The sequence below is a fragment of the Falco peregrinus genome, chromosome 1 (genome assembly GCF_023634155.1).
Source record: "Falco peregrinus isolate bFalPer1 chromosome 1, bFalPer1.pri, whole genome shotgun sequence".
Lineage (NCBI taxonomy): Eukaryota > Metazoa > Chordata > Aves > Falconiformes > Falconidae > Falco > Falco peregrinus.
Window position 1 is genome coordinate 65,331,187 of NC_073721.1, and position 12,692 is coordinate 65,343,878.

Sequence of the window (12,692 nt, forward strand, 5' to 3'; positions counted from 1 at the left end):
CACTTTTACGTTTATTCTAGTCTGATTTGCCTGTTGATCACCTTGTATGCTTTGTATAGGGCAGCAACTGGGCAAATGGGGCCAGTAGCTCTCGAATATACCTCTTCATGCTCAGTAGCTGGCTCAGTTAAAACATGTTTCTAGCACCTGGGGTTTTCAAACACTTGTTCACAGGAATCCCATCTGTAGGAGTGTTTCAGTGGCAGTAAACTGGAGCCCTTTGCTCAGTGTTGTCCTAGCACCTGTATAGCTCATCAGAGGCCTCCTGATGGTATAAAGGTTACCTGCAGCCATTGCTCCATTTTTTTCTTGACTCCTGTAGTGGTGAGATGGAACTAGTCCTTTTGCTTCCTTTTAGAAGCCTGAAATTTGTTGCAATTGTCTGCTTGATTTCCATTCAGAATCAGTTTTGTATTAGCAGGGAACACATTATGTGAATTGCAGATAAGCCCAGCTGGTGCTCATGGCACCATTTGTTAGCTTAGGTGCAATGCTGTGAAAACTTGGCTCTAAAAGCAGCATAATAACTACACTTGCATGTCACCGTGCCCCAAGCTAATGGTTACAAAGCTCTCATTATGACCTTCACTTGTAGTATTAATTTACAGTATGATGAAAACTTGGATTCCCATATCGCTTATGCTGAGGTGCTGCACCCCAAGGGAGAATTTTATTCTTCACTTATTTCACCCTTTCTTGAAATCACTATGCCTTTCAGGCTTCTGGGAGACCACTAGGGTTTCTTCATCAGGCATCACCTTACTAACAGGATATATGTTCTAGGCTGAAATCAACAGGGATGGAGCTGTTCAGGATTTCTTAGCTTAGTTCATAGGAATTTGAATGAAAGAACACACTGCTTTTGCTCCCTTGTTTGGAAACAGTGTAACCTTCACTTTTGTGAAGTTGTTTGGGTGTCCTTACTCTGAAGATTGCTCAAAGATACCACTCACTCCTAGGCTATTTTTTCCTCCAAATGAAGCTGTTCTGTCTCAGGCTGATACTCTCATGCTCTGTTATGGCTAGAAAGAGTGTCTGATCTGATCTGATAGGATGAGAACTTGATGGAAAAATAATAATAAGCTCTGAAGTCCGTTTAAAGGTGACAGTGATTGTTTCCAGTGGTAGGACACTGTTGCAGCAGAGCACTGCGGCTGCACGTGCTAAAAATTTGATTTAGTATGGATTGATAGATTTCATCCCCCCTTCCTCCCCAAATGTTTGTTTTTCTTGATTCAAGGATTGAAAGAGTTTGATTTGCATGAGGAATTCAAGTGGTCTTTTTGGTGTACTGTCCTCTCTACTCTCTATCTGAAATGCCACACTGTAGAAAGGTGGAGCAGAACAAACATAAAAAACAACCCCTAAAGTAGCAGGCAGACCATATGGTCCTGCGTGCCAGCTCCAAAAGAGGGCCTTCAAGCTGCTAAGGTCTGTACTAGTTTATAAAGGCACGATATCGCTACCATTTCTGGTTTTGGTGTTCTGAGATGCCTGGGTCATGAGGACCTCTTGGTAGGGTTAGGATTACTGAGGAAATAGACAGTCCAATTTTGATGTTTGCCAAAATAACACTCCCTGCCTGTCCTATTCCCAGGGACTTTCTCATAAGAGCTAGCGGAAGGTGGTTTATTGGGGGGCAGGACAGACCACAAAGGGGCTGGCATTAAGCTGATGCCTCACTTAGAGCCCTTTGCTATAATCGTACAGCTTGGTACCCCCCAAAAAACTAAGGCTAGTGTTCCGTATTAGACCTTAATTCCCTCAGCCATCGTTTGTTCCTTGAATTCTTGTTGACTTTTAAGACTCCTATTTTCCATATAATAATCCATTAGGTTCAGAGAACTTCTTTATTTCACAGTTAAATCACTCTAAACTTAGTGATCCTGTTGGCTTGTAAGACCATACTTGCATTGTATACTTTGGGGGTGTCAGCCTGTTGTGGGTGGTTGTCTTTATCTCACCAGTTGAGCTTGTTACTCTTCCTGCTTTGCCAGCTTGGGTTTCGAAAGAAAACATGGTCTATCTGATCAGTAACCTGAGGTAAGAGTGGACTGTATCAGCCCAGGCGTACCTGCTTCAGTTGGTGTGATGATTCACTTCCAGCCTCTGGTCCTAGCCAAGAACGTTGGCTAAAATCTCAGTTGTTTCCTGGGTCACATAGTGTGCTTGAGTAACTGTTGGGAAGCTGAATTCTCATGCAAAGGTGGTTAAGAGGAGTTGAAAATGCTTGAAAAGATCTCGGTAGATTATAATTAGACATAAGTCCAAGTCCCACAGGTATTGATCTTCTAATGTGCCGCAGTTTCTTGTTGATTTTTGTCTTTCCCCACACCTCTACAAACTATGTAACAGAGGGTTTCAGTAACTTGTAGATAATTATTTCGGATTAGTGTCATGAATTGAGATGTTAGTATATTGCTACAAGTATTCTCATGCATATCACCACTTTGTAATAGACTGCAGTAGCTATGTAACTTCAGGTATGACTGGAGTTCCTGAATGCATTTGTCAATACCAAGATGTTTTTCTCCTTTGTGAAAGTTACCAGTTTGTTAGTGATTCAGCCTTGAAAACCAACATTCTGCCTAGAACAATGTGAGATGCTGAAGTCAAGGAAGGCTAGAGCTGTGCAGCTACTTTAGAAAACTAATGATTTTCTAGGGGATTACAGCTTTGTATTAGCTGACCTACAATCTCTCTTGACAAAGTGCTTTTCTAAAAGACCTGACATGTGAAATAATGCAAAACTATACTTAAGGAGAGGAAGGTGGAAGAAATAATTGCCCTTCCATGCATCTTAGCTTACAGAAATGCGGTTTCCGCAGCCTTTGCTGAGAAAGGACACACTTGTGATTCCCTGGCTATTCATTGTGTATTTCCCAGTGATCACTGGCTAAATTTGATTGTTTTTCCATAGTTGAAATGATGAAAAATCGTGTCTTTGTGCCTTTTTGGCATGTCGTTAGGTGCAACTACATCTGCTTAGAAATCGGTACTTTCGGACTGTCTTTCCTGTGCAGGTGCTGGTAGGGGGATGCAAAGGGGTGGACCTAGATGGTTCTTTTACTCCAAACTGAAAGGACAAAGTTGTTAAATCATTAAAATAGGAAGGTCTTGCTGCAGTCGAGCATTGTTACGTAAAAGCTGGTCAGTGCCCATTTGTTTGAGTTGTTAAGCTGACATAAATGCTCCTGGTTTTGTTTCAGTGGTACAAATGTCAGGCACCATAATATTTGTTTGGACAGATATTCTGTGTTGCTTATCCTGTCACCAAAAATAAAATGCCCCTCACCAAGTTTACATTTATTTCTCTTAAGAAAAACAGGAAGTGCTATGCTGGCTCTTACCTTTATCTTAAATTCTACAATTCTACTTTTTCCTTTTGCAGATTATTAAAAAGGCTTCCCCCCCCCCCCAGCAGTAGCAAATGAATTATGCATTCTTATCACTACTGAATGTCAAACTTCCTTTTTATTTGAATAGTAATAAGGAAATCCCATGACTTTGGAGCATTTTAAATAGGCCAGAAAAAATGTTCTTGGGTGCTCAGATGTCCTTGCTATCACAGTTAGTTTGACATTCTTGTGTGTTATCCATTCAAGACAGTCACTTTTCCTGAAAAACGTTGGAAGGGAAGCTAGAATTCAGGAAAAGCTCATACAAAGAAATCCTGTGGGACTTAAATGCCGATAAGCTGTGCAGAAGAGAGATGCCATAATGTATCTTATTAGCTTGGATGCAGAACAAAAAATTGTAGGAAGTTCTAACAGTAATCTCTATAATAATGCTAGTGCTGCTGTATCCAATTTGTTTCTTATGTACAGAATAAAATACAGCAGAATACTTCAGTTTTCAAATTCTTTGTGCATGCAGCAGAGCAATGCATACTGTTTGGTACCAAAAAGCAATTGCATATTCCTTTGCTTTGTTTAACTCTGAAGGCTGAATCCAAATCTCTTGGAGAGATGTGCCCATGCATTTCACCATGTGGGTTTATTGTGTGTTTTGAGAGAGGTGCTCTCCTCAACTACCCAGCAAGAGCTGGAAAGAGAGCCAAGGTATTTCAAGTCCCATTTGAGTTCAGAGAACAAAACCTTGATGTGTCATTAGGAGCTCCCAATTCAGTTTCTGTGATGCTGTAAGTTAGAATTCTTTGAGGATTTCTAACTTGAAGCGTGACCTAATGCCATGATTGGTTTTTCTGGTTGTGATTGATGGCTTTGAGACTCTATGAGCTACTTAAGTTATATACAAATAAGGACCTACTGTTGAGGAAGTCTTAGGCATGGTATGTTTGCAGGTTGAAGAAGTTTGGAAATCACGTCTAGCTGGATGAATTTGGCACTAGTAGATTAATCTCTTCAGCTTTGCTGCAGCCCCACCTTCAAATAATTTTGCACTGGCATGGATTTCTAGAATTAAAACCAATTTGGGTGAATTTGATTTCAGGGCTTGTGATGAACTATTTAACTTTTTCTGGGGTCGTGTCCCCCCCCAGGTATTCCCCCCCCCCCCCCCCCCCCCCCCCGGATTTTTCTGGATTTTATTTATTTATAAATTACATCCAAATGACAGAAACAACTTACTCCTCTTATTTCTAGTTTGCTGTAATATATATTTTCCCTTGTTACTTTCAATGCTTTTGCATTTCAGGACTTTGTCCCATTGTACCAGGACTTTGAAAACTTCTACAACAGAAACCTCTACATGCGGATTCGGGACAGCTGGAACCGTCCAATCTGCAGTGTGCCAGGGGCCAAAGTGGACATGATGGAGAGAGTTTCTCATGACTATAACTGGACATTCACGTGAGTCACAAATGAAGAAAAGGTTTCCAACGACTGTCTTGTAGCGGGTCTATAAGAGCAAGTTGGAAGCTGTGAGGTTAAACAACCAGTGATTCGTGTTTGTTTTGGGCTTTCCAGTGGTTCAATCAATTTAGTCAAAGTATTTTGCTCTTTTGAAACACATCTGGCTACTGAGGTGATTTGTGTATAATTTTTTGGCTGTTTGCTAAGGTTCCTAGCTGTGTTAAGATTTCACGGGTGTATGCCTGTAATAAAATCAATACTTTTGTGTGCGATGAGCAGAACCTGGAGTAGATAATTTGTATTGCACTGCTACTTGTGACTTTGTGTTGATTTAGAATCAGTCCTGACACTTGAAGTAAATTCAGTTTCAGGTAGCAGCATTTAACATGATTGTTTTGAGTCAGAACAGAAGTAGTCGGTAGAAACAAAATCAGAAATGCAAGGACAATGATTTTTACAAATTGCAAACATGCATCACAAGTTTGATGTGAAGAGATTTGCAGCACAGAACTTGGTGAAACTAGTCATGTCTCTCCTTGGCTTTCAAGGACAGAATAATTAAAACTCTTTTTTTCTGCTAAACTTCTTCCTTAATCTTGTCGTGTATTGTTAACATAGCAGTGCCAGATGTGTTTCCTTTCTGTGGTTAGAGGATATCCTGCTTGAGGGGGGGCTGCCAAGTTAATTGATCTGGAGATCTTATTTTGTAATTGAGAAGAAAGTTGTACATTTCTGGGATGGAGGGCAGACACGTCAGAAGAACAAACGGTTTGAGAAACATCAAGCAATTTTAGATACGATAGCAAAATCACCTTTTAATCTAAACCCTTCTGGGAGCTAGTTTGAGTCTGTAAAGCAGGGAAAGCATCTCTTTGATTGTTTTGGTTTGATGAGGGGCAGTACTGAAATACTTAATGGTTGATTCTGTTGATTTTTTTAACATTTCAGTGTATATTATAAGAAACTAAAATAAGAATCTTCTGGTGTATTTAATTTTTTTAATTGTGGGTGTCCTAATTTGTGGTGTTTTTAAAACACAGGTACACGGGGAGAGTGATAAAGGGCATTATTAATATGGGTTCCTACAACTACCTTGGATTTGCACAAAAGGCTGGGACTTGCCAAGAAGCAGCATCTAAAGTTCTGTCCCAGTATGGAGCTGGAGTGTGCAGCACTAGGCAGGAGATGGGTAAGTTGGAGCAAGATAGGATGTTCCCCTGATAGATGTTTCAAAGTCTGTAGTCCGATCACAGGTCTTTGAAACTTTACTTGTTCTACACTTTACATTAATCAAAAAAGAAGCTTTTACTTCAGGGGAGACAAATTGACTTGCTGGGTCTAGTTTGCGTGGCACAGCAGTTGGCGCTCTTATTTTCATATATATATATATATATTATTTTTTCCCAGTGTTCCCTTATGGGCCTTTAAATAAAGAGCAGCCTGATTGGTGGAAGTTCTTCTCATAGTATATAGCAATAGTGAAAGCTTCTTCTCACTCTGAATTTCTCACCTGTTTTATGTGCAGGAAACTTGGACAAACATGAGGAGCTGGAAAAGCTAGTTGCCAGGTTTCTAGGTGTGGAATCTGCAATGGCGTATGGAATGGGGTTTGCAACCAACTCTATGAACATTCCTGCTTTAGTTGGCAAGGTATGGCTTCAGTCACTGGCTAAAGCTCATCTAACAGATTCTGCTGGTTGGGTTTTCTAGAAGCCACTTGTTTGGTTTTAGTTTTCTTCGGTGGCAAGCCCTGCAGATACTCTCTGTGGAAACTCTCACAGTATGCATTTCTAACCTCAGGAAAAATCTTTTTGGGGAAACAGCATCCATGGGACCAATACCAGTCCAGATCTTGCCCTCTTTCTGGGGGAGAGCCTAGCATGTGAAGGATCGCTTCCTCAGGCTACTCAGTGTATGAAATGGTGGCTGATTAACAGGCTGATTGGCTGATGGTATTTTGATGTTCTTGAGATGCTATGAAGTGATTGTGTCAGTGAGACACACAGATAAGCTGCATTGCATGTTGGTACATACTGAATTTATTATCTCTGAGCGACAGCTGAAAAATCGTTCCATTGAAGGAGCAAAATCCTAGTAGAAAAGCTATTTGAGAGAAACAAGGTCAAATGCAAAGACTGATGATGTCTGCTGTGTGCCCCATAAAACAGTACACAATGCAGCCTGGGTGTCCTGCGTGGGTTTTTTAGTTATTGGAAAATGAAATTAAGAAATCTCTTTGTATCTTCTGATGCAATGTATATGTTCCCTTAGCTCCTACTTAGAGTAAAACAGTGCAAGTACTGGAACTGGTTTCTCTTCTTGAAAATGGTTTGCTGTTAGCCTGATACTACTAGCCTGTTGGAATTCTTTGATCCTCTGTAGCGAATTATTTCCCTCTATTCCATTTATTTATTTTTCCACTTCCTGAGATCACTTTGTAAATTCTTCCATTTACGGTATCTACAGACTATAAAATTGCTGCCTTGTTTTTCCTGGCAAATCTCTTCTTGACTAGTTGTAGTGTCGTCCTGCATGCATCCTGCATATTATTTGTAATAATGAAGCAGCACTGTTTACATAATATCTCTTTTCTTTTGGTCTTTTAAGTTCTAAATATCAGATGCTTTCCATAATGAAAGGCATTTTTGAGGCCCATGCGAGAGAGAAATTCAGTGCTTCAAATCCTGTCTTTCTGAAGTCAAGTACTTCAGCAGTACTATGATTTTGAACCATGTGTGTTACTCCTGACGTATCTTTTACTTGCATTTCTCTATTCTTTATCTTCCCACATTTTCTCTTCAACAGAAAAATAATTCTTGATTTCTGTGAGACCTTTTGAATTCAGAACACACGTGGTCAGATACGTTTAAGTAGACTTCTGTCTGTTGTAAATCAGTACAAATTGGCCATTACTGCAAAGTGACTGAACTTTTTTTCTGGGGATATGAATCCCACTGTATATCTTTAATATCTTATGAGAATAGCCTTGAGATAACTTACTCAGCTCCTTAGTTTTCACATTTGAACTATAACAGGTTTTGTAACCATTGAGAGAATCCGAATGGTGAATTTTAAGGCATGTATCATACCTGTTTTCACGCACATAACTTGGATGTTTACTAAACCAGCTTTTTTTATAAATGGATACAGCAGTCTGTACTGTGTTAGTAATGAGCATGCTTAGATTTTGTGCACTTTAAATCAAATAGTAAGAAGCCTCTGCCTCGTGACACTAGAAGTGCCCTTATACTCAGGTGAATACTCCAAAAAGAAAATGCTTTCCTCTGAAGAAAAGAGTTCTTGTCAAATGAACCATTTCACAGCTCAGAACATTCACTAAATACCTTTTTTTGCCTGCCTGAAGCAGCTTCCCATTGCACTTTTCTTCATTGTCTGCAAATACAGACTCATAAATCCTGAATTCTGGCACCACCCAGTACACAATGGGCTGTGTGTGCACAGCCTGTTTGGCAGTGCTTTGGTAGACTCTTCAGTAATGCCAGAAACTCTCGTGCTTGATTAAACTCTTGGGCTCTCATATTTGTGCTACTGTTTGTGTCTCTCTGCATGTCCTGTGTACATTTTCAGGTGCAAAGCTGCTTGGAACACAAATTTTTGGATGTTTGGCAAATATAATCAGTAATGGCTTCTGCATTTGGCTAGAAGCAGTTTCTTCGACAGTCAGGAGTATGATTTGAAGCAAGTAGTTATTAACATTGTATCTGGGCACCTATATTGCAACTTAATTAGCTTGTAACACAAACTACTGCAATAAAGTTACTCACGTATATGTAATACTGGACCAGCTGTTCTCTTTTTGCTCTGTGGAATCCTGAGGCGCTTGGTTTATGTTGCTACTAGATCCTCTTTTCATAGCAACAAATATGACTTGACTATCCGAGGAGGATCTGTCTCTACCCCATAATCTGGTGATTCAGCATTGGTCAGCAAAAGGAATTCAAAAGCTTCATTAGCGTTACCTGGTTGATCTTTATTCACTATGCCTTGTTAACAGCAGCTTCTACTAAGCAGGTGCTGAAAACAGGTATAGTTTGTGTACACTAAAAGTTGTGTTTCAGCACTGTTAAAGCATCAGTAAAAACAGGTCTTTCTGCACCTGGCAGTTTGCAGCAGGAGAGACCCACAGCTGACAGCCAAGTTTTTGGCTGCCTGGTACAGTCACTGCCAAGTATGCTGAGTCTAGAGCACAAATAATGTGAGATTTGAGGATTGCATAGTCAGAAGTTGTTAGACCATTTGGAGGCTAAGCTAGGACTTAAAAGTTGCCTGTTTTGGAGTAAGTGTCATTAATGTTACTGTAACTAGCTAATAACAGCATTCTGTACTGGCTGTAGCATAGAGCTTTTCATCATAGATCTGGACTGACAGAGGCGAGATAATGGAATTAGAGCAACGGTGCTTGAAGGATTTGGTTTTGGTTGTAAGAAAACTGATTTCCCATGTATTGTTAGTTTGTGAAACTAAGTGCTCAGGGTTGAATTACACAATTTGTGAGCAGTGCTTTTTGACAAGATGTGGTGTTCACATCAGTTTCCATGTCTGCTTTGTAGGATGCATTGGGAAGTCTGATCTTCACTGGCATATATTTTTCTGGATACCAGTAGACTGATCTCCAATTAGCGTTAGTCTTCTGGATGCTCTCTTAATTATTAGTTTGTTGCTAAATGCAACTGAAGTCTTACTGTTGTAGTAGCAGGACTCAGTTTTACATACGATCATCAGCGATTGCTGTGCTGTACCAGTGTGCTTTGATACTTTGCCCTCTCTCTAGTGGCAGACAATACTAGACTTTACTTCCTCTTCAGTTTTAAATTTATTTTTTTTTTTTGGTCTAACTGAATGTCCTCTTCTGTTACACAGGGGTGAAGGGAGCCTGCTCTTCAATTTGTTAAATCTACTTTCTCTGCTAAAAGCCTTGTACTTGTTTTTTTTTTATGGAGAAGCTCCTTTGGGACTATTAATCTCTTCTCTTTTTTTAAAATATCATTTTTCCTGGTTCTGACCATTTAAGAAGGATACTAGTACTGGATTATTATATTCAGTTTTTGGTAAAGTAGTGTTTAACAGCAATGCCCTCTGACATGGTATACATACTCGGTCTGGTATAGTAGTTCCACAGAGCAAACACTAGCTGGAGATTTCCATGCTTCTTATGCCAGTCGCTGAAATGTGCAGTGTTAATCCTTGTAACAACAGTTTGAACACTTGAGATTTAGTGTAGTTTCTGAGGAAAATCAGTCTCGAGCTTTCCCAGGCTGTAGAGTATTTCTAGGTACGTTACAATTCTAGTGCAAAATTTTCTTTATTGTGGAGAAAATACTCTGATTGTTTGTGACACCTCCTTGTGTAACTGTAGGCAATGCTTTTTCACAGTCCGTTCTAGTAACTCATTGCAGGGAAGAAATGTTCTTGACTCTTCCCTCCACCAGTTGTTAATAGAGAAACACAGAACAAACACGTGTTTACTATCAAATCTTCAGCATCTTGACACGCCTTTTGGATTTTTAACTTAACCGTTTACGGAGTTGTGGAAGATTTGCATAGTAATTGGAGTGGGCCAAGGTTATTTAGAAATATTATTGCTCTTGTACAAACTAATCCCCCAGTATGCGTTCCAGTAGTCCATAGTGATAACACTGTGACTAAATGTTCAGCCTAGTAGTACATTACTGACCTGTAATGCTTGCTGCTCTCAAAACAGATGTATTCTGATTCGATATTTGAAGAACGTATCTTCCCTTGTTTGAAAAAACAAGCAAGTTCAATGTAAAGTTTAATGGCTTCAGAAAACTCAATTTCACTCTGCGGTTTTGGTTTCCACTTCCTGTTTCTTGTATGTTACCTCCATCTAGAAAGTTCTTAATAGTTCTGTTCATTAAAGAAAATTAGTCCCTTTGGTACCACTGAGGACACATGGGGTTTAGTCAGTGCTTACCTCCTAATGTATGAAATAGTGAAACTTTGGTAAGGGCTTAAATCCAGGGCTTCGGTGGGCTGTGTCTTAGCACCAGTGTGGACTTGCTGAGTGAATGGCGGCCAGCTGCTCTGCTCTGTTCTACCTGGCTGCAGAGGAGGATGAATATCACAATTGAGAGATTCATGTGAGATATTCAGGCAGATTCGGCTGGAGGACTTCTGGGAAAAGTGAAACTTAAGTGGTTCTTTCTGTTAACAGCAGCTGTGTATTTTTATTTGCCGTACTAAGGCTGCAGATTGTTCCTTAGCAAGTCTTGCCTCGACTAGCTGCATTTATGTTGGAAGTGTGTTTTTTTTTTTTTTTCCTAAATGATCTCTAAGCAGTTCAGAGCTGAAAGGTGTTATATGTTTGGCTGTGAAACATAACCTTTTTAATATCTTCCTCTTTCCTCTTCTAATTCAGGGCTGTTTGATTTTGAGTGATGAACTGAATCATGCATCACTAGTGCTTGGAGCAAGACTGTCAGGAGCAACTATTCGAATCTTTAAGCACAACAGTAAGTACCAGATGGTGGACTCTACCTTTCTGCAGACATTGTAGATCAGATACACTCTATTCTATCTTCTGATAGTTGGAAATTCAATTTCATGCAAGGCAATCAATTGCTGGTTACCTGAAAGGTCAGAAGATGGCTGCAACTGAGAATTTAATCATCCTGAATTGGATATCTTTTGATATCTTCATTCTCAACTAATAACACTTTTATCCTGAAGCTCTTCTGGCTCACATCCTCTAACACTTTTATCCTGAAGCTCTTCTGGCTCACATCCTCTGCATATGAAGAGGAACATTTGCTGCCCTTTGGCAAGTCTGGAGGCACTAGTGTCTTAACATGGCTTCTTGTTACTTGGGTAGCTCAGCATGGTTAGTCTATTCTAACGGTCCATGTCACATAGTAATGTAATTTTGTAGTGCTCTAGGTTATAGCCTGGGAGATCAAGTTTAATTTTAGGGCCAGATGTCAACATGATCCTACAGTAACAAAAGCTTATGAATGCACATGTCCTAGCTAAACTAGACAGCCATGCATTGGTACAGTATAGTACAAAAGGAATTTGGGGGGCGTGACACACAGATTAATTTCACTGACTTGCTTTAAGCATTTGTTTCCAAAATGTACAGAATTTTCACCTTGCTAGTTTCAGCTTCCTCCAAAGGGAGGTATTTAGAATGACTTTAAAATTAAAAATACGTAGGAATTCCTTCTTTTTTTCTTAATGAAATAGGTGCCTGGTTGTTTTGGTTAGTAAAGCTGCTACCTTCATTCTTTAGCAACTCCTAATATGTTTTATACTATCAATCTCTGAGATGATGATGATGACTTGCTCTCTGAAGTGTGTGGTGCTGACAGCAAAGCTTGGGTGGCTGCAATTATTTTCCTTTCTTCATCCTACTTGACAGTGGATCCTCTGATGTGCTTATGGCTTCTTTTGTGTTCTCTTGTCCTCTATCATTTGAATAATTTTCTTTACAGAAGTGTAGAGCTTACTGTTACGTTCAGTGATTCATTTAGTTATTTATTTAGTTTGCTCCCTTCATAACTCTTGATTGCTGAGCAAGATCACAAAAGCTTTATATTAGGCTTCTGCGTTTGTATAGATGGACATTGCATCCCAGTTCCAGAATTTCAGAGAACACTGGTGACAAACACAGTTTGGGTTATGAGGAGAAGGACTTAAAAGCTCTGCTGTGATGAGAAAAAATAGATGATCTCTGGGAACGGGGTACAAACTGTGAGCAGTGGTGAGACTGGGGGATGTTCTAGAAACCTTATAGATGGTGGGGATCTGTGAAAGAATGGAGTGGCAGATTAGAATCAGAAGGCACAATGCAAGCAATGATCTTGGCTTGCCAAGATGATGATCATTTCATAGTTATGT

General features: G+C 39.8%; 1 protein-coding gene across 1 annotated transcript in view; it reads left to right on the forward strand.

Annotated features, from left to right (window-relative positions):
• The window catches only part of SPTLC2 (serine palmitoyltransferase long chain base subunit 2), a 78,836-nt gene that overhangs the window by 15,932 nt on the left and 50,212 nt on the right, over positions 1–12,692 (forward strand). Inside the window, exons 3-6 of the mRNA XM_055805166.1 lie at positions 4,657–4,811; positions 5,855–6,003; positions 6,340–6,464; positions 11,215–11,308. Of these exons, the coding sequence (XP_055661141.1) occupies positions 4,657–4,811; positions 5,855–6,003; positions 6,340–6,464; positions 11,215–11,308 (523 nt within the window). The remainder of the gene's footprint in view (positions 1–4,656; positions 4,812–5,854; positions 6,004–6,339; positions 6,465–11,214; positions 11,309–12,692) is intronic.